A 27795-nucleotide genomic window follows, 5' to 3' on the forward strand; every position below is an offset into this window, starting at 1 on the left:
AATCTTACACGGTTAGGTATGTGAAATGTCAAGTTAGTCATCTCTACATAATATGCTTCGATAAAATTTTACTACGCCATTAAATCTAAAGTCATCAAAGTCCCGATACACGGCAATGAATACTCGTATTGCGATCACCAAATCGCGGTTAGAAAGATACGACATCCCATAAATTTCATCTGAAATTTAAATATACCTAAATAAGTAGGTAGGTACATTATTCTATAATCCTGTGGGGATGGGTCGTAATTAAGAGTCTATTAGTCATTGTAAAAGAAACCTTTTAAATCTTTATTTACTTGAAGGGTTTACTCCCTGGGTCCATTCCCTAAGGGAAGTGAGCAAACAATTAAGGAAAATGAAATAAATCGTGAGTTGGTAACTAATGTTGTAGCCATCAGTATTAGGCTGAGTTGCACGACCGTATTTTAACCGTGCGTAACATTAACAATAACCCGTGCTATTTGTATGAAGTTTGAGCAGTTTGAGAGTTTTTTGACATTTGTCAAAGTTAAAGTAAGATGGTGCAACTCAGCTTTAATCATCTGGTTAAACCTGTAAAACAACAAGTAATAACATAAGTTATAAATTAGTATTGAGAACTATACTTACGAGCAAGAATCACTCATTTGTGTTTGGTTCCGAGCGATCTGAATGACTATGTAATAAAGTATGTATCTATTGTTTCAATTTAAAGTAAGTACGAAATAAAGTTATATTCATTAGGTACATATTATGCTACTTTTCCCATTAATTCTGCGAAACTATTTAATAGTTATGTCCAGAGAGAAGTTTAAACCTCGTAATTATCCCATGTCAGCTCATGTCAGCTCATATCAGTTCCGTAGCTTTCATAGTTTTACTTGTAGTTGAACAAAAATAATTTGATAGTAATCCATGCACGATAGAAGAACTCATCCAAAGTTGTAGATGTTTAATTTACGATAATTAACTCAAAGCTATAAAGTGCTTCATCATCATCATCATCAACAGCCCTTTACAGTCCACTGCTGGACTATGAGCCTCCTCCACTATAGTGGAGGGTTTTGCCATAATCTCCACGCTTGGCATAAAGTGCTTGCTTTACATAAAATTTTCTGCAAATGAAATTATTAATTTGAGTAATAAACATTTAGAAACATAATATTATACATCTGTATCATTGATATTTGTAATAAAATACAATAATTTCCCCACTACTCCGGCCAGTGGGGACAACGGAAATATAAAATAATAAGTAGGGGAGACTGGGGCTGGTCCTAACAAATTTTGATTTGAGCGTAATATTTTCTAAACTGCTTTAGCAAGAAACATGGTTTTTTGGTACGTGATGTCAAATTTAATGAGCTTTACGTAAAGTACAACAAAATGTATATAATACCAAATACCATATCTGAGAAAAATCGAAATTTGCCAAACAAGTCACTTGTTAGATCTTACCCCCGGTTTGGGGTTGGTTTTAACATCGCTGGGGAAAGTTTTAACAGCGGGGGTAAGAAATAATTTATAGTTGGGAATGGGATTTTGGCTAAGATAAACAACAAAATAATAATCAATGTTTATTAGAAACACTAATAAAATTAATTGCGGTTCCTTACCGTTCATAAAATAAACAGAAAACTTAAATTTTATTAGTTAAATAAACTGACTCACTCAATCAGCATTACTCAAATCAAAGAACAAAAAATATTTTTTGATCATAAAAATGATCATTGAAATTCGGCTCCTTGCCGTTTAAACATGTGTAACAAACTTAAAACTTACTAAATCTATCTTTATCAAATTAAATAACAAAAAAAAAAATCCTCTAATAAATCAACATACAACTTTGGTTATAAAAGTCAGTCTTACTCAATGTTCGGGGCAAATATTAACGCGTTAGAACCTACCCCGTGCATTTTGTTAAAACCAACCCCACGACCTCATTTTGCACAAAATTATTGTTTTTCTTTTACCGGTTATATTTTCGATTAAAACTTTAAAATTAATGAAAAATACAATAAATTCGGATTTATGCAATACCAAAGCCAATTTTCTACGATACATATTTAAAGAGTAATGCAAAAAATTAAACACGTAAAAAAGTTCATTTACCTGTGAAATTGGAGGCGTCTGACGCAACCTGCTCCCGTGACGCTTGGCCGGCAACTGACAGGTCGAGAGACGTTCGCGCTTATTCGTAGGCACAAAGTGCGTTGGAATTAGCGTGGTAAGTCGAATAGGTTCTATGTAATTACGCTGTTAGTATTTACCCCTGTTAAAACCAGCCCCAGTCTCCCCTAATTTGTTTTTATAGTCCCGTTAGCCCCTCATAATAAGCTAATATGCTTGTGTCACGGGTTCCTTATTATTTAAAACCCAAAAAATACTCGTAGTGTAAATAATCTACTACTACGGGACTATTCCCACCGCTCGTTCCCACCTCTGCAACTCCTGTGTAGCCAAGATCTACAGCTTGACCGCCACAAAAACGCAACCAATGAAGGTCAAGTTTGTCCCGGGGGAAAGTTAAACTGTCATTGGACCCGCAACGAAATTAATCAGAAGAACATAGGAGGAGTTTGAAATTAAGGTTCGACTTCCCTCCATTGCAAAGCGGATGACAGGTGACAAACAAAGGTTTAAAACCTTTAAGAAAATATTATAACACCACGGATAATAAATATCAATTAAGGGGGCCTATCTTATGAGCAATTAGCAACTACCTGCTAGTAATATTTTAAAATCCACTACTAGGTAAGAATACAAATATAAATAAAAAAGTTTTATTAATGTTGAAGTATTTCGGGGAAATTCCACTGGTTCTAATTCTAAACCACAACCACGCCTCGGTCTGAATCAAAGCCAACAAACTTTTTTGCCATCACAGAGAGACCACCACTTCGAATAACAACTTAACAACACGGTGAGGTATTTTATAAAGGTTTTAATAAAATAATAATATATTATCACAAAAAAGTATTATCTAATTCAAGTATAAGCCTATAAAACTTTGTGGATAAACATTAAACGCAAAGTTGATATTTGGGTTATAATACACTCAACATCAAATAAACCGCACCTTCCGCGACGCGAACTTTAAAGATTTTCTTGACACAATCATGGTGCCCCAACAATGTTGGTGTTATTTGAAAGCCCAATAAATATCCTTAAAGACAAACACATTTAATTTCTTAATAAATGATTAACATATACCATAAATAAGACTTAAAAAAAGACCTCACTTTGGGCTCACCTCTGGGATCAATTAGACCAAATTTTATGGTTATAAAACCAAATAATGATCACACGTGCCCTCTTTAACAGATGGATAGCGATTAATCCCAACTTAACAGTTTTATAGCCATAAAAGTTGGCTCAAGCGTAACTACCTATTTTTTGAAGAAGTGACTCTGGATTCTTCTAAAGACACATTTTTAGGATAAAAACCTTTCCTATAATGAAAAGAAGTTTAGAACTAGGCTTTTAAATAGTGCTAATATTGGTGGGAAGTGGGGATGCATACGTTTGAAAGTGCTTGTCGCGGGAGGTGCGATTTATTTGATGTCGAGTGTATATCTAACCTAGTAGTAGGTACTTCTGGTGAATTTAGGTGCTCTTATTTCAGAAATACCTCGTAAAAACCTTATCAAATTTCGAAATGTTAAAGGATTGAAAGAATTTACAGTGAATATAGTAATGTGAACCATCCAGTTGTGTTTAAAAACTGCAGGGTATTTTTCTTGTTAAAAGTCAGGGGCTTTAACATTATGAGACTTAAAAAAAAAGTAGAACAGATACTTCCCAAAATTGTGAAAAAGCCTGCGTAAGGCAAAATGATAGTTATTTGGTTTCAGCGTTACTCGATCAGCTTTGCGATTTTTTGTGCTCTAATTGATTCGTTAACACGACGAGCAATTTCGATAGTAGTCTATCGAAATTGTCGATGTCTATTATTTTTATGACGTTAATGAAACAGATGGCTTAGTTTGAGTTAGTGAGCGCGTTTAAAAAATGTATGAAAATTTTAGTTCTTGAAAGTTTCCGCTAGGGGCGCTGGACAATCAGTCATACATTTAATGTCATTTTTTACAAACTGACTATTGAGCGCGTTTGATGTAAACTCACACTCAGCCCTCAGTTGCAATTTCAATGGATAAAAGTATTTTCATGGTCACTAACATTAGCATAATTTATTATTAATGAGATTGCTACCATGTGCCGAAATATCGGAGGCTCATAAATAAGGTAGGTAATGATAATTTATATAACTACATTTTTACATTCAAAGGATATTACTTATCATTAAGCCATTATCTACACTAATAAAATATTATAAAGAGCAAAACTTTGTTTGTTTGTTTGGTTGTAATGAATAGGCTCAAAAACTACTGGACCGTTTTAAAAATTCTTTCACCATTCGAAAGCTACATTATCCACGAGTAACATAGGCTAAATTTTATTTTGGAAAAATATAGGGTTCCGTAAAATATGTAGATAATGTAGTCCACGCGCGCGAAGCCGCGGGCGGAAAGCTAGTTCATTATAGGCAACATTTGTTGATAAACTGTTTATGACTAGTGTGAAATAAGTTTTCCATAACCACAGGTTTCTGAAACTTGACCGTCCACACTTGCTCTCCACTCATAGCACGGCAATATGTAACATAAACAATGTTTCATCACCTATGTTTATGGACTGTTTATAAACTGTTTACAGAGATGATGAAACATTATGAAACATTAATATGAACAGTTTATAAATAGTGTTTATCAACAAATGTTGCCTAATGAATACATGGCTTTAATGTATTTACAGTAAACAGTATTACTAGTAGCAGTAGCTGAGAAACTTCAATCAAAAAGCCAACGTGCTATGATGCGAACTAACCAGAACTTCCTGTGAAGTGCGGAGCGTTCCCAACTAAGCTGCAGAAGCCTGTAAAACGAGCTCCTTTCAAACGTTAATTACATCAACTACCGCCGCTTAATTATGATGGTAGAAATAATGTATTTGCACGGATGTGCCCCCGCCAAGATTACAAGCAGTGTCTAGTGTCTGCATCATATTATAAAAGCTCAGATCATAGTCTATGATCTGAGTATAAAAGTAAAGATAATAGAACAGCAAACGTTATTCAATCCGTTTTTAAGATTTTTCCACAAGTTTTATAATTTATCATTGTTTAAAATCTTCTTCTAATTTTAAAAGCTACTTCATATTTATCAAGAGCATAAGAAAGTAAGCAAAAACATTTATTGTTTAACTAGCGGCCGCCCGCGACTTCGTACGCGTGGATCCCGTTTTACCCCCTTCATCTATCTTACGCGGTTTAGATTTTTTTATACAAATGTTTTTTCCCGCTAACTCCCGTTCCCGTGGGAATTTTGCAATATCCTGTTGTAACTAAGCTTTAAGTTTACTAAGGTATCTGCATGCCAAATTTCAAGCGTCTAACTTAAGCAGTTTAGATTATTCATACAAAAGGATTTTCCCGCTAATTCCCGTTCCCGTGGGAATTCCTAAGTATACTATAACCTGCCCAGGAGTATGAAGAATAATTGTACCAAGTTTTGTTAAAATCCGTCGAGTAGTTTTTGTTTCTATAAGGAACATACAGACGGACAGACAGACAGACAGACAGACTTTTGGCATCAGTATCGATCACTAATCACCCCCTGATAGTTATTTTGAAAATATATTTCATGTACAGAATTGACCTCTCTACAGATTTATTATAAGTATAGATATAGACGAACAAACTTTTGTTCAACAAAGTGCAATCAGTCTCAAGTGCAAATCTACCAGATGAGCTGCTTCATTCGTCCCCACTTCCCCAGGGCCGGCTTAAAAGGGACTAGCAAAGTGGGGCTAACGCCCGAGACGCCTGTTCTGCTCTTCCTATTTATGGATTTAAAATGACTTTCCGTCGCTATAAACAACACTACATTTAATTTGTTCAGAAAAAAATAGTATAAGTCCCTACCACGGCATAGTATTTTTTTCAGTAGGTACTCATTATTAAGTTGTATTAATGATGTGGTACGTAAAGTTTAAAACACGGTAAGCAATGTTAGTCTCCAATTTTCTAATTTTTGAAAATACTGCAAACAAAAAGACGAGCAATTAAATAAAATGTTATTCTAGAAATCACAATAACTTGTTTGTTTCCAAAAAGATACATAAAATTCAAGTTTCCATTCAAATTCACAAATTATTCAGGTGCGTCCGATTTGAATTTGAAATTCGAATGCTACAAAAATATTTTTTTTAATATGCTGAAACTTGCCAAAAAAAGGCAATTTAGCCCGAGGCTGTTCTGTTACGTAAACTCCGGCACTGTTCAGCTCCGAGCGATTCCAAACATCAACATTGAAGCAACAAACACTAAGGAGGCTGTTTACTTAGTACAATTATTCAAGTTCAAGCAAATTACTACAAAAATAACATTAGAGCAGAGTCAATTTTTTAGGTAACGTAGCTTTGGAAAGGGAAATAAAAAGGATGACAGCCTGCCTAAGTGAGTTAGGGCAATATTTTTATTTGTAATGTTCAAAAGTTCAAAGAACCAAATATTTTTAAACTCGGACTAAATCTGATTTCAATTTTAAGAACGTGTCTGTCACAAGCTTTTCCTTAGACACTGACTTCTATATTGGAAGACATCAATTTCCTCAGACACTATTAGATTGCAAAGACTTCAAACTATATTTTTAAAAGATAGAGTTCCGTTTTCTTTGAGACTATCCAAATTTTAATTCATTTTTAATAAGTGATAGATAATAAGTAGGTACTAACCAAATCAAATATTGTACTTATATTAGTTAGTAGTTAGCACTTAGTACCTTTAACTGAGCTATTAAGTTTTTCTTTTTTTCTAGAGAAAGGTTTTATCTTCGTTTATCGCTTAAACCTCTTTCGATTCTTCAGGTTGGGCAAAATTCCAACCCGTTTGAAACGTAATCACAATAAACGTAAAATACGAGTGTGTTACAATTATTACAGTACCACTAACCTTGAACGCATTTCTGAATTTGTTCGACATGATGTTGTAGAGGATGGGGTTGATGGCGGTGGACAGGAAGTACAGCACCCCAGATAGAAACGTCAGCACTATGTACACCTGGGGACAAACATATCGTTTTAATACATATTTATAAACATCAGCATGAAGAAACACACATAGTTAAGTTTACTACGCAGTTTATATTGTCAGTTTGGCCTAATTACCGTAGATGACACACGTTTATGTATTAGCTTCAAGCTGAAACTACTTTGTTTCATGTTCAAAAATAGATATTGAAAATTATTCACTGCGCTTGACTTTGAGGTCTTCAAGGTCACAACAACACAAAATTTTCTATTTTCTAACCCATAAATCACGAGGTGTTAACGTGTTAAAATCAGAAAATGAATTCCTAATAGGTTCTTATCAGATAAGATAGTATCTAAGTATACGATTTATTTGCAATAATTCTACTACGTTTACTTTCCAAAGAATAATGCTCCTTTTGATCAAAAGCGTTTTGCTAATTAAGATATTAATTTGTATTGGTTTTCTTTGGAGTTACATTTAGCATTTCCGCGAAGTACCTATTACATATTGTGCCCCAAAAGCGACACATTCTGACCAGGTGGTGTCGGGCTCACACTGATATTGGCTGTTATCGGACTGCTAACGACGTGACATAATAGGTGACAATATGGGTGACAATATACCGAAGCAGTTTTTCGGTATTATGATTTTCCATCCCCAGGGCCCCGGACATGTCGTCTACACACGCTCTGTAACATCTATATTAATAATTTCGTCAAGGGGTACGGTAGACTGGATCGAAACCTTATATGAATAACAAAGCATAAAAAAATATCGATTTTGAGTCGACAACATATATCCGCAAAATTCGGATAATGGAGAATTTCGTTAAATTCCGATGGCACTGACAAACAAACCGTTGTCGCCATCTTTAGTAGTTCACCATCCACTCACTATGCGATCAGCGCCAAAACCTTGCTGGGTTGTCATCGATCCATAAATAAATGGAGATCAATGCGTTTCGCCAGTTTCGCGATTTTTATGATATACCTACTCTTTGTTATGTGTTTTTTCTTTAAACCTGCCCCCCTAGACAAAACGCACTTTTTGATCGAATGGAAAATCGAATCCGTCAAAACTCCATACAAAAAAGGGGCTTTTCGACCACTTTTCGACTGGTTTGCGATTATAATTTGCATTTTGTCTAGACCCACTGATATTAGCAATAACCATAAAAGTTGAAGTTCAAATGTCAATGTCATTTAGTTTCGCACAGTGATAAATTCCAGTGACATGCAATTTTTGTAATGGCAAAATATTTGTAAGAAACTGCAAACAAATGCAAATGTGCAGTCGATGTGTGGAATGCGACAACATTATACTCGGTAAGCGGCTTAATATTTTTTTTTATTTAACCCGACAAATAATAATAAATGACCACATGCATAGCCTGTGTTGAGTTGTTATCAAAATATACAGAAACAGACACGATTTTTGCACCGTTTTTTCTGATAACGGAATAAACTCCTTCATGCGCAAGTTCCACTTGAGCTCGGCTGGTTCTTATTTAATTGTGTAATATATTTTTGCAGATAATTTCAATTATTGCGAGTGTTGTGGCTTAGAAACAATTAGGCAGCTAAGAATAAACAAGGCTCGGGCACTATCAAACCTTTTTCCTAAAAAGCAAAAAGCTGCTTCTGCTGCATCACAAGATTTATTTGATGACTTTCAGGTACCTAAGTTAATAGTGTGGGTCACTGAGTAAAGTAAAATAAATATAGAGGTGGGAGGATATACCTACACCTACATACATTCACAATACTTATTATTATTTGAATATTTGTCTAAAAATAAAATATATTTCTCTTATTAAACTCAGTTAGCTCAGATGGTAAGAGCGCGACAACGGAGAAGTCGAGGATGTAGGTTCAATTCCTGCATGTGGTGTATTTTTTCATCACATCTTATTAAATTTGTTTAACCCTCGCTGTACGAGGTGGGGTGTGACACACCCCAGTCCTTTAAAAATATCCACAATTTTAAAAATTTGCAAGTTCTGAATTTGAAATTCTCAGTAGCTGGAATTATGACACTGCTGCTTCGATCAGCGTTGCAAAATCAGTCCAGCGGTGACTACCAACTGAGTTACATGCCTTTAAAGTGCGTGTGGGTGTCACACACCCCACCTGGTACGGGACGTTGTTAAAAAGTTTAAAAAAAAATCTAACAGTTTTGGTGTAATTTATATATTTTTAGCTTTGTCAATTGAATAAAATTCAATACAAATATTATTTTTCGTGATTTTTACGGTATCTGAAATTTTCAAGCACTTTTAGTCAAATGAGATGACTTTTAGTGCGAATCTGGAAGTTTAGTACTGAGATCCGAAGATGTATGTGAACATACACTTATGGGCTACAAGGGCTACAATTTATACTTGGTGATACAATTTATGGGCTACTGAAATGGAATAACATACAGGGTGTTGATTTCAATACCCGCCATATTTAGGGAGTAGATTAAGTAGCTTATTCTGATCACGAATCAGCAAAAAAACTGACTTCCAAATTTTTTATTATTATTTTTTAAATATCTACGATTTCCATAATCGACCACTACAGTGCAGAATAGTCCCCCAACGCAAACGGCGCGCGGCGCTCACCCGGTGACCCGGGCAAGCGCTGCGCCCCCCGTCCCGCGCCCCACTACCCGCGCTCGCCCATGAGTCAGTCAACTATCAGCCACAATCAGCTGTGAGTTCAAAGACGACTACTGGACAGAGCTTAATCCAAATCTACCCTAAAAATGTAATGAGTAAATTAGTTACTTACACCTTATCATGTTACGAGTTTATTTGTTGTTCTAAAAACTAATTAATTAAGTACTCTTTAATTAATAAAAAAAACCTTTTACACGAATTTGCTTCCTTCCGCAAAATATTTTTTTTTACAGAACCTACATTATTATTATTTTTTAATTAAACCATGCTTATAAGTGTGTGATAAGCTTGTACCTACTTATCATTCAAAAGTACTGTAAACAGATGACAATAATGCTCTTTCATACAGGTTCGTTATTCCTTACATTTCCAGCTCTCTACCTTAATAACTTTTACGTCTTTACGATAGTAATTAGTAAAATAAAACTTAACTTACTTAATACCGCAAACTGAACACCTAGAAATAACACACTGGCAAACTCTTGTTCCTTCACTTTCGATAGGAGATAAGACAAGATTTTGTTTTTAAACTCGATTGATTTCAGTACCTAAACAAAATTTCATATCTTAAAAGAAAATTTCTTATCTTTCATTTGGAGCGGTGACTTGTAATTGAATACAATAATACCACCGCCTCGCACGCGGCACGGACATCGGGCTCGCACGGAATAGGTACTTCCCCATCTTCGTGTTTCGGGCGTCATCGGGCGGCCGGCGCTCAATCGTGGATCATCGATTTTCTCTGTTCATCAGTCCGATTTTGCTTTCCACGCAGAGAGGCCGCGCGCACGCTCCGCGAAATCTAGCTCGTATTTAGAATACCTAGTACTCAATCGCTATTTTCTTATTTCTTGCCTTGTAACTTCAACTTTTCTCTTCCTCTCTGCTTGATAACTGTTTTCTAGTACTTATTACTTCCTACTACCGTAATAACGTAATTTCATTTCTATCGGCGTTTAATTTCCTATGTTGTTCTTGCTGACGCAAGAAGACGCTTGCTGAAGACTTCCATTCTTCATAACTTACATAAAATAATTCATCATCATGTTCGGGATTAGTTTAAATGAATGTAATTTCATTACACGAAATAACTACCAAAATTTATTGATATTCTTATCGTTTTAATAATAACGATTAGTAATTAAAATCTACAAATCATTTTCATTTGAGTGTTTTGAAAGCTTGCTTTAAGAGCATTAATGATAGGACGAATCTTTAGTTCACAAAGATTAAACAAAGTATTTTTCCCGCCGCTTTTACATTCTCATTCGTTGATAGATTTCCTGTACTAAACTGACGAAATTAAACTTTTCTGATGTTAAAAATTACGTAAACTAGTTGAAAATGAAGAATAACGATAACTACCGATTCACGACGACATTCGATGGACGTATTTCATCGAATGCACTTTTCTAATTGCAAATTTGCGATTTTTGATTGTTTTCTCGTGCGGTTTTGAGTATTTAGTGTGTGAAAGTGTGATAGTGAGTGTAATAATAGTGAGTGAGTGTTAGGAAGATGCCAAACCATACGTACAGTGCTCGTGAGTACGTAAACATGGTTTACTGTTACGGGAGGGCACGTGGAAACGCATCTGAAGTCGCATCGGTGAGTAGGTACCTAGTTCTAAACTTAAAGGAATGTGTTTTTTTTAATGTAGGGAGTAAATAATCTGGTAATTTTGTGTACAAAATACTCCCGCGATTGCGGTAGGTAGTGGCGGAAAGCGCGTAGGTACGCTCCAATACACACACACACACACATAGGAAACAGCAAACTAATTTAAAACGAACTTTAACTTTAGTTAGTCAAACAAAAATACCTATTTACACTACCTATTTTACGTGGCTTCCTTCAGTAGACTATCAGACATGATAAGCGAGCGATCCGCGTAGCTCGATGGGTGCCGCAGTTGAAGCGTATTGCAGTATTAAGAGCCACAGTACAGTTGATGTCGCACGGAAAATATTCGCTAAAAATTCTACTTTAGTTTGTAATTTTTTTTTTGGTGGATAATGCGTTTATATAAGTCATAATAGATCACCTAAATAAATATGGCGAGGATTGAAATCAACACCCTGTATTTTATAAATAAATAAAATTGTTACGCTCCCATTTTATGCATTGAGCATACTCATTTTCTTTCATCAGAATTGTGGTAAATTGAAAACCGATGATCAAAACAAATTTATACCCTTCCAGTTTTTAATTTACTTTTAAATTATAAGTAAATACTTGTACTTTGTTAAATAAAAACGGTTGTCATAATTAAAGGCACTAATTAAAAATTATACATAGGAAACTGATTCCTAAATTACAAGAACAACGGAAATTGTGTCTTTTTGTTTTTTTATGATAAAAATGTTATAATACATATTTTCAGCTCAGAGTATTTCTTAAACCTAATTAGCATACGAAAATAATCAATATTAAACATTAAATTCCACCTAAAAAAATGTTGAATGAAAATTTTATCACTTTGTATATTGGGGTGTGTCATACCCCACCTGGTACGGGACGTAACTTTTAGTCACCTCGTACACGGAGGGTTAATAAGAGTAACACAATATAGCATTAAAAATTTAAATTAAATCTTTAAATTAAAGCTTTACATTCATTAGCTATTCATAAATATATTAATTCTCTTTTAAGGTTGATAACGAAGAGTTGACGCTAATCGAGGATTCATTGATGATTGATGATGCTTCTTCGGACAACAAGAAAAAACAGCTACTGTCAGTCAGCAGTGATGATGCTTCTTCGGACAACAAGGAAAAACAGCTGCTGTCAGTCAGCAGTGATTTTATTTCTTTAGAAGAATAAGAGAAAGAAAACATATCAAATGGCGGGCAGACCCCCGAAAAAACGTAAATATTCAAGCAGGTTTAGTACAGAATATCAGCCCCCCAGGACTAACTATTTATATTTAGCATATTCAAATAACACCATTTCTTTCTTTCTTTCTTTCATTCAAGTATCAGTACATTCAGTTGGTTCTATGATTTATGAATGTGTTCAATGTCAAGCACTTCATTTTTTAGGTGAAAAAATTAAAAATCATTTTAAAAATTGTTGTCATAATGGGAAGTTATACATAGACCCAGACAGAGTCTTAAAGTCAATTCCAGAAATATTATTAGCATTTTTTGAACTAAACAGAACAGATGAAAGTGCTCGACAATATCTTTACACTGAAATTCCGACACATTTCAGATTTATCCATGGACAGTGGCAACCACGAATATCTCAGTCAGCGGCTGATAAAGTAATTGCGAGAATGTATAATTATTCCTTTTCTGATCGGGAACGATATTATCTCCGGCTATTACTTATTCACGTCAAAGGGCCGACTTGCTTCAGAGATGTTAGAACTTATTAATATGAAAATATTATTTACACATCATTTCGAGAAGCTGCTCAAGCAAGGGGGCTGCTTTTTGACGATCAAGAATGGGAAAGATGTTTGGATGAAGCAATTGGTTTCAAACTTCCTCGGCAATTACGACAGCTGTTTGCGTTAATTTGCGTGTTTTGTGAAGTAACTGATCCTAATGCTCTTTGGGAAAAATTTGCATCACATTTTATCGAAGACTTTACAAGATCCCTCCCTGAAATATTATCCAAACAGTTGGCTTTACAAGAAATTGATGAAACATTAAAACTCCACGGAAAGAGACTGACAGATTTCGGACTTCCGGAGCCAGATATTGATGAAAATAGTATTTTCTTATCTGATCCCGTTTCTGACTATTAATAAGAGTTATTTACATAACCTATATTAACGATTGAATTTGATTGTTTTGTTAATTTGTCTTAGTTTATTTTGAATGTTGATTTAAAATAAAAATAATTTGTGTAAAAACATTTGCAGTTTTTATTTACCATATTTATTAAACACAACTAACGAAGCTATATGAATCTATATTTAATATTCTTTGAGAACCGATGACTACAGAAACATCTATCTACATTTTGCACCTAGAATTGTGTATTATGAGTCAAAAGACAATGCCGGAAATTGGCGTCTTTTTTTTTTCGCGCGGCCATCGACCAAACTTTGTTTTTTGATTACAAAATAGTGTAACAAACCAAACTTACTATGACATGTATACCTCTAAACTCAGTCTGAACTGAGTTACGAGCATTACAAGTTTGATGATTTTCATACTAGATTTGCTTTTTGCGCGCAAAGTTTTGTAAGAAATTGCAACAAAATAGTGAGATTGTATGTGTAAACAAACAATACCATCCATTAAAGGCTCCAGACATCAGTATGGAGCAGAATCAGCGCAATAAAAAAATAGCGCAATATTTTGTTGCAATTTCTTACAAAACTTGCGCACAAAAAGCAAATCTAGTATGAAAATCATCAAACTTCTAATGCTCGTAACTCAGTTCAGACTGAGTTTAGAGGTATACATGTCATAGTAAGTTTGGTTTATTACACTATTTTGTAATCAAAAAACAAAGTTTGGTCGATGGCCGCGCGAAAAAAAAAAGACGCCACTTTCCATACAAAATCTGGCATTGCCATTTCACCCGAGCGAAGCCGGGTTTTCATCTAGTTTTTACATAACATCGCGCGTCATCACAATGTATGGCATATGTCAATGTCACAGCTTGTATGTGACACGAAAGCTATTTCCTGTAAAGGTACACGTCTGCCAAATATTAGAATAAATTACGACGACGTTAGATTGCGAGGAATACGTAACGTTAGGGTCAATATACAGGGTGTTACTTTGCATTCTTGCCATATTTACAGAGGTTACTACATTACTGATACTGAACACAAATCCGTAAAAAAATAATGCCCGAAAATTTTTTTTTTAATCTTGAGTATTTTATTTTATCGACAATCTGTTAAACACATCACTAATTATCGTAACGCATGCACATCACTTGTTGGCGATGGCGATGAAGACTTTTTTACTTTTTATTGTATTTTTAAATATGTATTGCAATCTATTGTCTTAAAAATGTCTTTTTGACACTTGTAAAAAACTGAGAAATCCATCAATCACAAATCACGTTAAAAATAATACAAAAATGTCTGAAGTGTATTCAAACAACGAATAATTTAATTCAAAATGGTGCTTGGAGTGTCTGCAAGACGTCTTAGACGAAATGCTTGATGACGTACCCTTAGCGTTACACCAAATGCTCTACTACCAGCAGGATGGTGCTCCCCCACAATAAGGACGTCAAGTGCGCGAATAATACGTTTGGTGAACAGTGGATTGGACGAGGGGTCCAGTAGCTTGGCCACCACGATCCTCGGACCTGACACCAATGGATTTTTGGAGTGACTTGAAACGACTGGCAGAAGAGATAAACAGTGTAAACGCGTTACATGAAAGGATTGTTTTAGTGAAACTGTGAGACAAAACGTTTATGTGTTGCGAAAACTAAAGCGAAAAACCTACGCTTCGCCGTGCTAGACTGTGCCTTCATCAGAACGGAGGACACTTTGAACACTTGCTTCGCAGTACGTAAACTTTGTAAGTAGGAACTTATCAATAAATAATTAATTGTGAATAAGGTGATTTCATTTCATACTTAATTTATTAATTTGTAAAAATAGGGTACAATGTTAAAATTAATTAAAACCCTAATAATTATTACGTATTTTTGACGGTCCTAAGCCCGTAAAGTAGAAAGGAAAATCTGAAATCAACTGAAGAGTATTTTAAAATAATTATTATGACTGGATAAAAAGGCTGGTACCCAGAGCCATAAAACAACAGATTATTAAGAACTAGGCCACGCCCACTAGGTTTATTACACTTGCACCTGTAGAACGTGCGTGACAAAATGGGTTTATTCCAATTTGTACTGAAAAACCAAATTTACTACAATCTTAGTGTACTTTCTTTATGGGAGTCTCTTGTTTATCTTAAATAATAGGTATTGTTCCCTACTTTTATCTCTGTGAATATGGCAAGAATGCAAAGTAACACGGTGTATAATGATTATATCACAAGCCATTCTTTTTAGTCTATAAATAAATTATTAAATCGTAAGTCGCTGACATTTTGAAGATAGCTAGTTTTCCAGAAAAAATACTGCGACATAAATTGGTATCAATAAAAAACTTCGATAATCAAACAAAGTGTTACGAAATCTACATCTACTATCCATACTGTTGATTTTTAGTTAGGATTTGTTTACAAATAAATATCAAACATCCGATCTAAATATCGTAAAACTTACGCCACGAAACTTGCATAACACAACTTTTAACCAAAATCGATCCTCTAGAAAATATTTGCTTATCCTAAATCAAGAGCTTCCTCAACACGGTATCGGGAACTTCCTAATTCTCAAACAGAACTTAATTGAGTTACCTACGCAGAATTACACATTTTAACGAGAATATCAGCTTCAAAGACTTCTTTTGTGCGCAACGTGTCCTTAGGCCACCTTAAGCTGCGGCTTGCGTGGGAAGCTCTCGTGTGATGTGCATGATTTACAAAAAAACTTGCCAAGCGTGAGTCGGACTGGTGGACAGAGGGTTCCGCATTCATTTCTCTGTACATGTTGTTACTGTCGGCACGTAAATAATGTTAAACGTTATGTTGGAGGTAGTACATTACGAATCACCGTTTTTACAAACATTGTCATTATTCCAAGAATAAGGGAAACGTTAACATCACACTGAGATTTCAATTTAAATATAAGGGTTCCTTTTTGCCTTTCGATTTATGAAACCTCAAAAATATAATAGAAAGTTTTTCCAATAAAATCATTTCCCCGTATTTTTTGGTTTCCCATTTCTCTATTCAACGAGTTGGATGGCAAAGTGGCGTCAAAAGTGGATGGATCTTCGATTACCCATTGAGGGTGTGTCATTCCTTTGGTTTCAGATATCCGCAAACAGTAATTAGTGGGTTCAACATCAAAATCAATAAAGAACCCGTAACGATAAAATTCACTGTGTATCTATTTAACCCAGTTTTGGTGAACTCTACACGTTCATCACATACCTAGCTAAGTTACAAATAATATGACACCAAGGGCATGCAGCGTTTAAATGAAATATGTAATAGGTAATATTGATTTTGAGTAAATAATACGTATAAAATGAATAAACAGGACTTTATCTACTATATTAACTTTATTATAAGTTCGCCAATAAAATTTTAAATAATAATAATCCATGAATCAGAGATTTGATAATAGGAAACCAAAATTGATTAAAAATAGGCTCTCTTTTAAAAATAGGAAGCAAGTCTCATTTGGCATTTGCGATGAAGATTAGTTCTTTACAATTTTGAACTAACCATAAAATAAGTACCTACTAAGTATAATTAATGCCCGCCTCTGTGGGTCCATATCAAGACCGTGTGTCAACGAATACCCTTTACCAAGATAAAGGATACCCAAAGGGTAACCCTTTGATTAAAGATAAAAATGTGTTGATAATTCTGTTAATTTATTGCCTAAAAGTTGTGAGAAGTTTCTTATCATGTAATGTTCTGGCGAAAGAGTATAATGAAGCTGATACAATAACAGCACCCCGATGATATACTCGTAAGTACGGTTTAACACGATAGTTGACCATGTTATCAGGATAAACATTAAAACAACAAGTAATAGCTTAGGCGCATTGACATTTCAGCGTTCGCTAGAGTTGAGCATGGCACTGAAATAATCAAATACCTCTTTCTTAGAAACGCACTTTACGCACTGTATTGAATTCAAATCTGTAAAAGGAACATGATATTACTTACATTCTGCTACTTCAGGACATTCTCAGATTTGAACCGGATATTATATCAATATTGATGGGATATCTTTTATGGGATTTTCTCATTTTTTTGGTAGATCCTTTGATGTGGAAAATTTATGAAAAGCTTCTCTTTTCCACGCAATCTATGTTGCCCAGTGTGTATATCCTATATCCAGCCTCTATGTAGCTTAATACAACCAAGTAACCGTGATAAAAATGTCCGCACACCTAAGAATTACACACGTTGCCATTAAAAAGGACATAGTACTAACACTGTCGTAAATGGCCGATCGTAAAACGGCCTTTAACCTAAAGCCTACATGTGTTATAAATACCACGAATAATGATATTTTTCTTAATAGTACCATCGCATGAGTTCCTTCAATATAGATTTAAACGAAAAATTGCGTAACCCTAGTTTGTTCATTTGCCACAGGTCACTGGTTCTGTTAAAGGTAATATGGAAAATCTAAACAGATACTCAGAACCTGAATTTCATTATAATGTCCCCCCTCTATAAAATCCGTCTTATCTTACCCGTATTTTTTAAGATACGCACAAGAATATTTGATCTAGTAAGTGAATGAGTGTGTATCAAAATTCAACGAAACTGGGTTTTCGTTTCATCTTACTAGAGCATTTTTGAAACGTCTTTTAGCTCGTTTTCGAGTGTACGTACACAAGCTTGTTTTGTGCTAGCTACACGCTCGTGCCCATGCAAGCGTAGAAGCGTAGACGGTCTAACTAGCTCGTAACGCGCGAGCGCCTACGAAGCTACGCCGGATAGTGCTACGCGGAACGCTAATCTGAAAGAGCCTTCTAACTTTGATTCTATTTAACTTTCAAGATTAAAGCCCGTATTCTGAAACGGAACTAGAAACTTATTTCAAACTAAATGTAAAAGGCTTACATTTTGAATTTGAACATTTTTCAAATATCTTTGTACTTTACTTCCACCATAAAAAAGCGAATTTCAGCGGTGAAATAAGCAACATGAATATCTAAATATTAATTTGAGACACGTATGCGACCAAAACACGAACGTAATACGTGCTTCATCTGGATATGGATAAGAAGTCTCAGGCTTCTTCTATCTCCGAGTAGAATGCCATTATTAAATCAAGTCCCATAAGAATAAAATGCTACGTTGAGCATTTAAGAAATTATCTTCAATAAAGGCACAATTACATTACGAATCTGACTCGGGGGACCGTGGTAAATTCTTATGCATTATTCTTTTAATGTGTTCAAATTGAAATGCTAAAAGAATCTATGAAGATCAAAAAATGCTTTGTAGTTACTCTGCCTTGCAAATTAATAATAAAATGTAGCTCTATTCTTTACCTTCCACAAGATGATGAATTGCTAAAAGGATTTGAAGTTTACACCTTTTCAATAAGGATGATTTTGATCAATTGAGATAGTGACGTTTGATGTGCAGTGGACTGTACTTGTAAGTGCCTACGTAATTATTGTTCGTAACCGTGACGACAAACAATAAATACCGTAGGTATAAAGCAGCCGTAAAATATAATTTATGATGATGGTTAGTGCCTATTTTATTAAGATGCTGTTCCCAAATCACTCGTAAACAAAATCATTACGAATTCCCAACTGTCTTTACCAGTGTTTATTTACAAAACACAAAGATATTTGCGATTTACGATCCGTTAAAAATGTGCGCTGTAAAATTACTAAACTGAGCTGGTTACTATAATCCCTGTTTATCGGTCCCATCAATGGGGATTAGCGATTTTTTATTTGAAAGATGATTAAAAATAGATTTCCTCGAAGGTGAACCAGAAGCCATTGAAGTAATATTACTGCGTAGTACATTATAACTCAATGCCAGAGGCCTTTAGCTTGCGAGCGACTACGATAAACTTTGAACTACATTGGAATCTTGTCGAAATTTTTACATATTTTTTTTTTACATTTCTCTTTATTTGGCATAATATCAATAACCTAATAGAGATTTGTGAAAGATGAGTTCATTTCATTATGTGAATTGAATCTCTCGATGTGATGAGGCACATTAAGCTGCAATAGCTTATAGCGGCTATAATCAAGAGTCAGATTTTTTATGACCTATGTTTGCAACAAACGCGATCACGAAGAAAAGGAACTCATACCTACTTGGCTAAGTAAATGTATTCCCATCACATGATGTTATGAATTACTTGTTGATTTTAATGGGATTCGTGGGCGTATATCGAAAAAATCATACTTTTACGTTCACACACCGTATTTTTGCTATGAATATAAAACAAGCTCAAGTTTTCCGCATACTTAAAACGCAATCGGCTCTTCTTCCGTATTTTCACTCTGAAAGTAAGTTTGGAATCATTTTTCTTTTGTTTTTTATTTCCAATAAGCCCCGCCATATGGACTCTTAGGCTGAGTTGCACCACCTAACTTTGTTTTGTATGGACTTTGACAGAATTTTGACGTTTGTCAAAGTTAAAGTAAGATAGTGCAATGAAGATCTTATATTAATTATTAAAACTGGTTTACGGCTCTGGCTTTAGCTGCAATTCTATCTCTTTGTGTATTGACTAACTCTACATATTTGTATTATTTAACCATTCATGGAATACTGCATCATTAGTACAATAGGTAATAACAATAATTACACACTGAAAATATAGCTCCACACGTAATTGTGATTCATCAACCATTTTATTATTTTCTCACAAAGGACGGCAATTCCCTGGCGTATAATAAAAATGTCTTATCACTGAAAATGTATTTCATTTGTATTTAATCTGCTTTCTAGCTTGAAATTAGGACGAATGATTTCATTAAAAAGCGAAAATCTTCTTTAAGTATAGTCAATTTAGTATATCTTTAATAAATTCCTAGATGATGTTTTATTATTAATATAGCACTTTGAATTAAGTGCTCGCTTAACTAATGATAGGCAAACGGTTAAACAAAGACTTTAAGGGATTTACTTAGTTTAATTTTGATTAAGTGTCACGGAAATGCCAAAGATAAGTCCCGGAACATGAAATGTATTATAGTATAAACTTAGCTCTCAATTAAAATCAAATTCTACATAATTAAATTAATCTTAAATTTAAGATATAATTAATAATGTATAAATAATGAACCTAAGAATTTTCTATCCATCATCTTCTCAAAATAACAAAAAATACATTATAATCCAAGTAATAAAGTGTAATATGACCGGCCTAATCCAATTAGGGCATCGCGAAAATTCCTCAAAGACTTAGCCCTACACTTCTTGGCAGGAACAATTTAAAAGCGATAAATCGCTTTTATCAGTTCAGTCACCCCTACCGTAAGTTATTTCTAATTAAAATTTTACGGCATGAAATTTTTGGACTTAGATGACGTTTTATCTCAGGATGAATTGTTAAGTAGGTCTGCAAAATATTTATCTTCGGATGAAACTTCGCCGTGAAATCGCGGCTTGGAAGTGTCAGATCATCCGAAATATAATTAATAAAATGAAATAGGTACCTACTAATAATGGAAAGGGCAAATGTAAGAATCAATTATTTTAAGAATTTTATTTATTTATTTAAACTTTAGCACACATAGAGACAATGCACTGTGGCAGACTTAATGCCATATTATGTCATTATTTTATGTCATATTATTTTGATGATTCGATACCTAACAATTTGAAAGGGAGACAAATAATCCTCGGATGAAATCCCCACGGATGAAAAGTCACCTAAGTCCATTTACTTACACCTAACTTAGCATATCGAAATACCTGTAAATTAATGCAAAATGAATTCATACCAGATAAAAAGTTTCTGAAGGCCTCTCCATGCTCTTCCCGTAGATGGCGAGAAGTCGCTGCACGTGGAAAGGCGCCCAGCACACGAAAAATGACAGCGCTACTGCCACTGGGGACAAAATAACAACATTAAGGCTGGGTTGCACCATCTTACTTTAACTTTGACAAACGTTAAAAATCTGTCAAAATGCATACAAAAAGCACCGCATATTGTTATTGTAATACAGCCTTACACAGTCAAATTGATTAGCACCTGTCATTTAACTTGAAAAATTGAACTCCGTATACATAGGTAAGTATACCGAATACCTATTCGGAGTTCAATTTGTCAAATTAAATGACAGAATGTCAAGGACAGACGTGCAAAAAACCTTATAGAAAAAGTTTACTAAGAACTATGCGCAGCAATGTATAATTATGTGAGAATGTCACCTCTGTTTGATGGTAATACCTACATTATACACTTAACTTAGTAACTATTAAGTAATCCACGACTTTATGCCCCACGGCATTCAGCCCTTATTTGCTTAAAGTGCCTAAAGTCAAACTTCGAGTTCACAAATCTATGGTACAAGGTAAAACAGTTGTTATGACCTCCAGACTTACAGGGAATCCAGACCATTTGCAATTGAATATCTTCAGTATCAAAGTGATGTTTGTTCTTTTGTGTGGTGTAAATAAATACTTATTCGTGCGAAGAAACTTAACTGTAATTAATATGTACGTACATCAGCCTACGCAGATAGAGAGGTCGAACTGTTTAAAATACGGATTTTGACCTTTGTAATTTGAATATCACTGCAATATTGCATGTAGGTAGGCACAAAATAACTTAAGCTGAGTGATTTTAAACAGATTTTGGGATGTCTAAAATAAAACGAAGACTTTCGGCTTTGTAGGGTTTTGAAGTTTGGATGCGGGTTCGTAAAATTTAGTTGGTACCTATCTACCGCCGTCATGGTTCGTCAAATAGAAGTTAATTATCGTGAACAAAATGAAAATACTTATAAGTATATAATCGCTGATTTTTCTGATTCTATGCACTAAAAGAAATTATGAAATCATCTTCATTCAGAAACAATTATATTATTATCTACTTGAAGATGTTTAAATCTTCTTTTTGTTCTTAAAAGGCGTCAGTCAGTACGCGCGCTATATATTCACGCTCTAGACATCTAGTTATGTTTGTGTTAAACAATCTTCTTTTAAAACTTTAGGTTTATATTGTTCTTCGATTATTAACATATTATGAGTTCACAAAAATCCCCTTTTATTAATTCTATTCTTCGTATACTATAAACTTACTACGAGTACAATGTGATTCAACTTCTTACATTGCACAATTCGTTTGCAGGGAAATTTCGCAGCCCCTTACAAGATTTCTTTCTTATAACAGAGGCTTTTAAAATCCTCTGTAATAAGAAAGATGAACTGACTACATATACTAAATATAAACAGCCCCTTTGAAATAAAACTTTTGGAGAAATGGGAGAACCTAACTTTGATCCCATTAGCACCCACAAGTAACTTGGGTAAAGGAATAAAAATAGCTACAATAAATTTTAATGATGTCATGACGCCAGCGGCTTTTGTTGATAAGCCTACTGAGGTCTAAATTAAAGAGAGAAATGTTGAGTGAGGTACTACATCTTCCGTCATGATTTTTCCTAAGTATTTACTTTGTAAATCCATTTCCTGAAATTCCGCGGGCTCTAAAGATTCGCAAAAACATAATCGCTGAATTCAGACAATGCTTTGACTTGAAATTTTGATTTTGCTCCGAGATTTCATATGTTCTCTCATTAAAATTTTATTATAGTAACATTGCATTATAACACACTGTGCAAATACAATCCACACAACGACTGCTGAAACAACTTCTGAACTTAATTTAATCTAAACTACTAGAGTAAGTTTCTCTAGAACTACGGAAATGGTTTTCTGTAGTCACTTCGACATCAGACTGTATGTGATGTATTTTTTTAATATTAATCTTTATAGGTATTATAACTATACAAGATGCTACAGTAGTTAGCTTGATATGCCGTGCACACAGATTGTGTGGTCTGAGGCCGTGCACCATAGATTTAAAAGATTCCAGCTTTTTCTGGAAAAAGTAGAGACATAGAACCCTGGTTTAAGTCTTTAGTCTTTACCAAACCGTCTCTACGTGATGTGTGACTCATTCATTCACTTCCAACCTTATCAAATTGTCTGGTGGAGTTGACCTTATAGCCTTGGCCGCTTACGCAAAAGAGGCGTGCCATGATAATAGGCCCTATAGGGAAACGGTGACATTTCTGATAGCCCGATTGATTTGCTTGATTTGCCACAGTATAAAAAAGAATGAGTCTACGTTACTGTCGCTAGGGCCTATGTCAGGGATGGCGAACCAATGGCACGCGTGCCATCGATGGCACGCGCCACAATATTTAGGGCACGCCACCAATCACAAAATTTAACTTGTACTATCTATACCCCTCATTGATAGCATTAGGTGTTATTTGATGGCACGTCTATGACTACATCAAACATTTTTTTCGGAAAAGTGGCACGTTGAGACATAAAGGTTCGCCATCCCTGGCCTATGTAGTAACTTATTAGTAATCTATGCCCATAGTTTTATGTCAAGAAAACTCGTGTGTTAGATCACTTTTCTTTTTATTTTGAGTCGATCTCCTTATTTTTCAGACAATAATCAAATACTAACTTACTACTAAGTAGCTAAGTACTTGAGTTAAATTTTTAGTTCACAGAATTATTTCGTTAATGATACTTGTTGTTTTGCCAGATATTAATAAAACAAAAACTAATAGACTCAAACTTTGACATTTCCGTTTCAAATAAGTACACTGTTGACTCTGGCTTCCGATCTTAAAATGTCAAAATTCTAGTTCAAAGTTCATTCCTTTGTACCTTCAAATACATCTTATGTAAATTAATGTAATAACAGGCATTTCAATGTCCAATCTATGTTAATTACATTGAATCCTGCATTCATTTCCTTCTGCAGCAGTATTTCTTCAAGTGAGCGATAACGCCTCCTTGCGGGCGCTGGAGGCTTTCACCGAGCGGTAAAAGGCTTTGCCGATATTAGGGAGCGTTAAGGCAATCTAGAGAAACGATGGCAGACAAATCCTATCTTATAAATCCGAGTTTTTATCTCATTGTCATGAAGCCGCAATGTAAGCCCGCAGTATTTTAAATTAAAGTTAAGTTCAGTTTAAGATTCTTATTAAAAATGTTGTAATAAGGTAAAAAAGTGATAATAAATGTATTATTCAATCACTATGGTTGGTTTTTTAAGTTTTCTCTTGGGAGCCTACTGTTCCTGAAGAGCATTATATCAGGACGATTTGCGTTACGGAAGTGAAAGAAATGCGACAGTGATGTTAAACGTGTTTTTAGTTAATTTCGCTAAATTAATGCAGAAAGTTTAGGATGCTATTTACTAGCTTTTGGTAGGTACTTCAATTGTGTTCAGTTGTGAAAGTCTCTATCAGTTTATGTAAAAGATTACAAAGTAATATAATTGTTAATTTAAATTAATTATTCAGAAATTACGTACAAATTCATTTTACCATAAATTATAATTCACATTCATAGCCACAAATTAAATTTTCAACCAGTTTTAAATAGTTTAACAGATTAAGCTTTTTGCAGGACAATAACTTTGTTAGAGAGTCTAGACACTCGTTATTAAAATGAATTCAATAAAACATGACAAAGGATATTTTAAATAATGAAAACTCACCTAACATCCTAATGACTCTTCGCTGCGAGGTGCCGCTTCTGTAGCGCGTGCTCATGCTGCATCGCTCGCTGCTCTCCATTGAAAGCTTCTTAATCGGGTGCAAAACCCGCGATGTACGCAACTTAATCCCTATCAACGCATACAACACACAAATCACAGACATAGGCACCACAAAAAATATAAAACTAGATATAATAAACACTTGATGCACTCCCTGACCCTTCACAGTACACACTATAGTTGTTTGCCCGTTGTCTATTTGTGTCACTATGCCAAACTGCATGGCCTGCGGGATCGCGGTGCACAGAGCACACACCCATATCGCGACGATGAAACGGACAGCGCGTGACAGCTTTGACATGGTGTGTGACATGAACGGACGACATATGGCGATGTATCGCTCGACGGTGAAGGCCGTGATTGTCAGAACGGTCGCGTTCGCTGACGTTTCTGACGCGAGCCCCAGCGCTATGCAGTGAGCTTCGCCGAGCGGGTATGTGGACGGGTTCCACATTCGGTGGAACTCGATCGGAAGACCACACACGAGGAGTAGGAGGTCCGATATGGCCAGACTGAAGAGGTAGAAGTTTGTGGCGGTGTGCATGGATCGATTCCTTGCAATCACCACGCATGTGCTGATGTTCCCGAGGATGCCGGCCACGAAGATGATGATGTAAGTGACGCTGAGCGGGACCAAAAGGTCCAGGGAGTCCGGCTCAGCGTAAGCATAGCTCCGCGAGTCGGATGCATTCGTGACATTTGCCATCAGCATGTCAAACGAGCTGTTCCACTCCATGGCCTTGCTAGGCGGCGCCATCACACCATCTGTGGACAAAATTCATCATGAAACAGTTTTCTAATTAACTTTCATCTCTTCATTAATATTATCTCAATCGCTATTCATTCATTTTGATCGTTTATATTTGCTAAAACAAAGAGCTTTCATCAGATTCGCTTCCTTAATAAACCCATTCTGCTTGCTATGGAAAATACCTTAAGTTGGATCTGATAATTTAATACCCGACCATAATTTATGGAAGTCGTTTGTTGTGTTAATTTAACAGCCAAAAATCACTTGATATAATTGGTTTTGGGGAAAACATGTTAATAATTCGACCTACACAAGAGCATTTCAATCTCAAGGGTTACAAAATACGCCATATCATTTGATCTAATCATGCACCTACAGTCAACATGTAGAGTGACTCATCTGAAGTTTCGATATAATGACGAAAAATGAACCTTAACGCCCGTATTCACAAATGGTGCTTGCTTAAGTGAAGCAGCAGATCGAACGCACAGCGTTGAATAGAGCTCCTTGATTGGTTCGTGTGTCACCCTGTGCGTCCATGCGCCCTGTGAGACCTCATAGTAATATTTGTGAACACGGGCGTAAGTCATTTATCTATTTAAAGGCTCTGTCAAGTATTGAAAGCTTTCAAATATTATGATGATGGTTCTGTTACATAATAATGTTATTTATAGCGAACTCGCAATTTCCGCTGAAGTATCTCACCAATGTCGATTCGATTGCTGTCGAATATCTCATAAAATAAGCGAAGGTAAAAATAGAAACAAAATTTACGATTAAAATGTATCCTTCCTCGACTATTTTCGTCACCATCACAAAAAACGTATTTTTAAATATCAAAGATTATTCGAGGATATATCTTTTTAAATATCAGACATTATTCTCGAACGTACCTAATCTTTCGTTAACTGCGTAGCTTTACGAATCTACACGATATCTTTAACGCACCTCCGGGACTATCAATACATAACAATAGGTGACCATTTACATACATTATATCTTCGAATAATTGTCTACGTAACAAATGACTGGGGTAGCAGTTAGCCAATAGATATGACAATTCCCACAGTCTATTACGCTTGGGAGACACATAATCTGTCATCGGTCGAGTTCAATGACATTGGCTGACAGACTCGATGGAACTTCGTATACGAGTATTGCAGTATTTCGAGCGCGAATATCATTACAGTCGTTAACTAAAATGATGGGTTTCCTGAATTTCAGTGTATTAGAGCCGTTACTTTTTGTTTACAAATCGTTACATCATTCGTACGGTTGAAAAAACTGTATTTTTGTACAAGGCACCTACATGCTCACCCCAGCTGGTAAACATAAAATTAAAATTAACAACTTATTTTACTAAATTCTCAGTAGGTACCTATTAAAAGAAAATATCCTGAAGTCTCGCTGTCCCCGTTTGCCGCGCCCCGTACGGGATAACGATGACGTATTTGAGGTAATTTAAATACGAATAAAGATATACATTTTACCTCTAATACATTTTATATCTTTCTAATACATTTTACCCGGAGGACCTATTTTATTAGTTAAAAGCCTTTTGCCCATTTACGTGGAATGATAGAATAGTAAACGAAGATATAAAAATTACAGGGATTTAACTGCTGTATAAGGAAATTATGGATTTGAAATAGAGACCTAGCGACAAGGCGGTATGGAATGGTGGAAAATGATACAACATTAAGCCGAAAAGACCTAATAAAATTGGAAGAAACGAAACGAGACGATTATTTTCTCCATAACATCTCTCATATTCATGCCTGACCCAACATTTAGGGCCCTCGCCTACGGCGACTTTTTGTAGTGAAGCTGTCGCGCGTTAGTCGCATTTGCAACGCACTACAGAAGCGATCCCAACGCGCTACTAACGCGCTACAGCAGCGTGACTGTATCGATGCAAACGCGCGACCGTGTCGGACGACATCGAGGAGAGAACGGAGCGTGCGACAGTATTGCGTTTTCATCGCGACA

General features: G+C 35.2%; 1 protein-coding gene across 2 annotated transcripts in view; it reads right to left on the reverse strand.

The window, feature by feature from the left end:
• LOC135072455 (pyrokinin-1 receptor-like) overlaps positions 1 to 27795 on the reverse strand; it is a 142622-nt gene that overhangs the window by 59002 nt on the left and 55825 nt on the right. For both annotated transcript variants that reach the window (XM_063966361.1, XM_063966362.1), the window contains exons 2-4: positions 24996 to 25820; positions 21244 to 21350; positions 6995 to 7102 (exon numbers count right to left, since the gene is read on the reverse strand). In XM_063966361.1, coding sequence (XP_063822431.1) covers positions 6995 to 7102; positions 21244 to 21350; positions 24996 to 25812 — 1032 coding nt within the window. In that variant the 5' untranslated portion in view covers positions 25813 to 25820. The remainder of the gene's footprint in view (positions 1 to 6994; positions 7103 to 21243; positions 21351 to 24995; positions 25821 to 27795) is intronic.

The sequence above is a fragment of the Ostrinia nubilalis genome, chromosome 6 (genome assembly GCF_963855985.1).
Source record: "Ostrinia nubilalis chromosome 6, ilOstNubi1.1, whole genome shotgun sequence".
Lineage (NCBI taxonomy): Eukaryota > Metazoa > Arthropoda > Insecta > Lepidoptera > Crambidae > Ostrinia > Ostrinia nubilalis.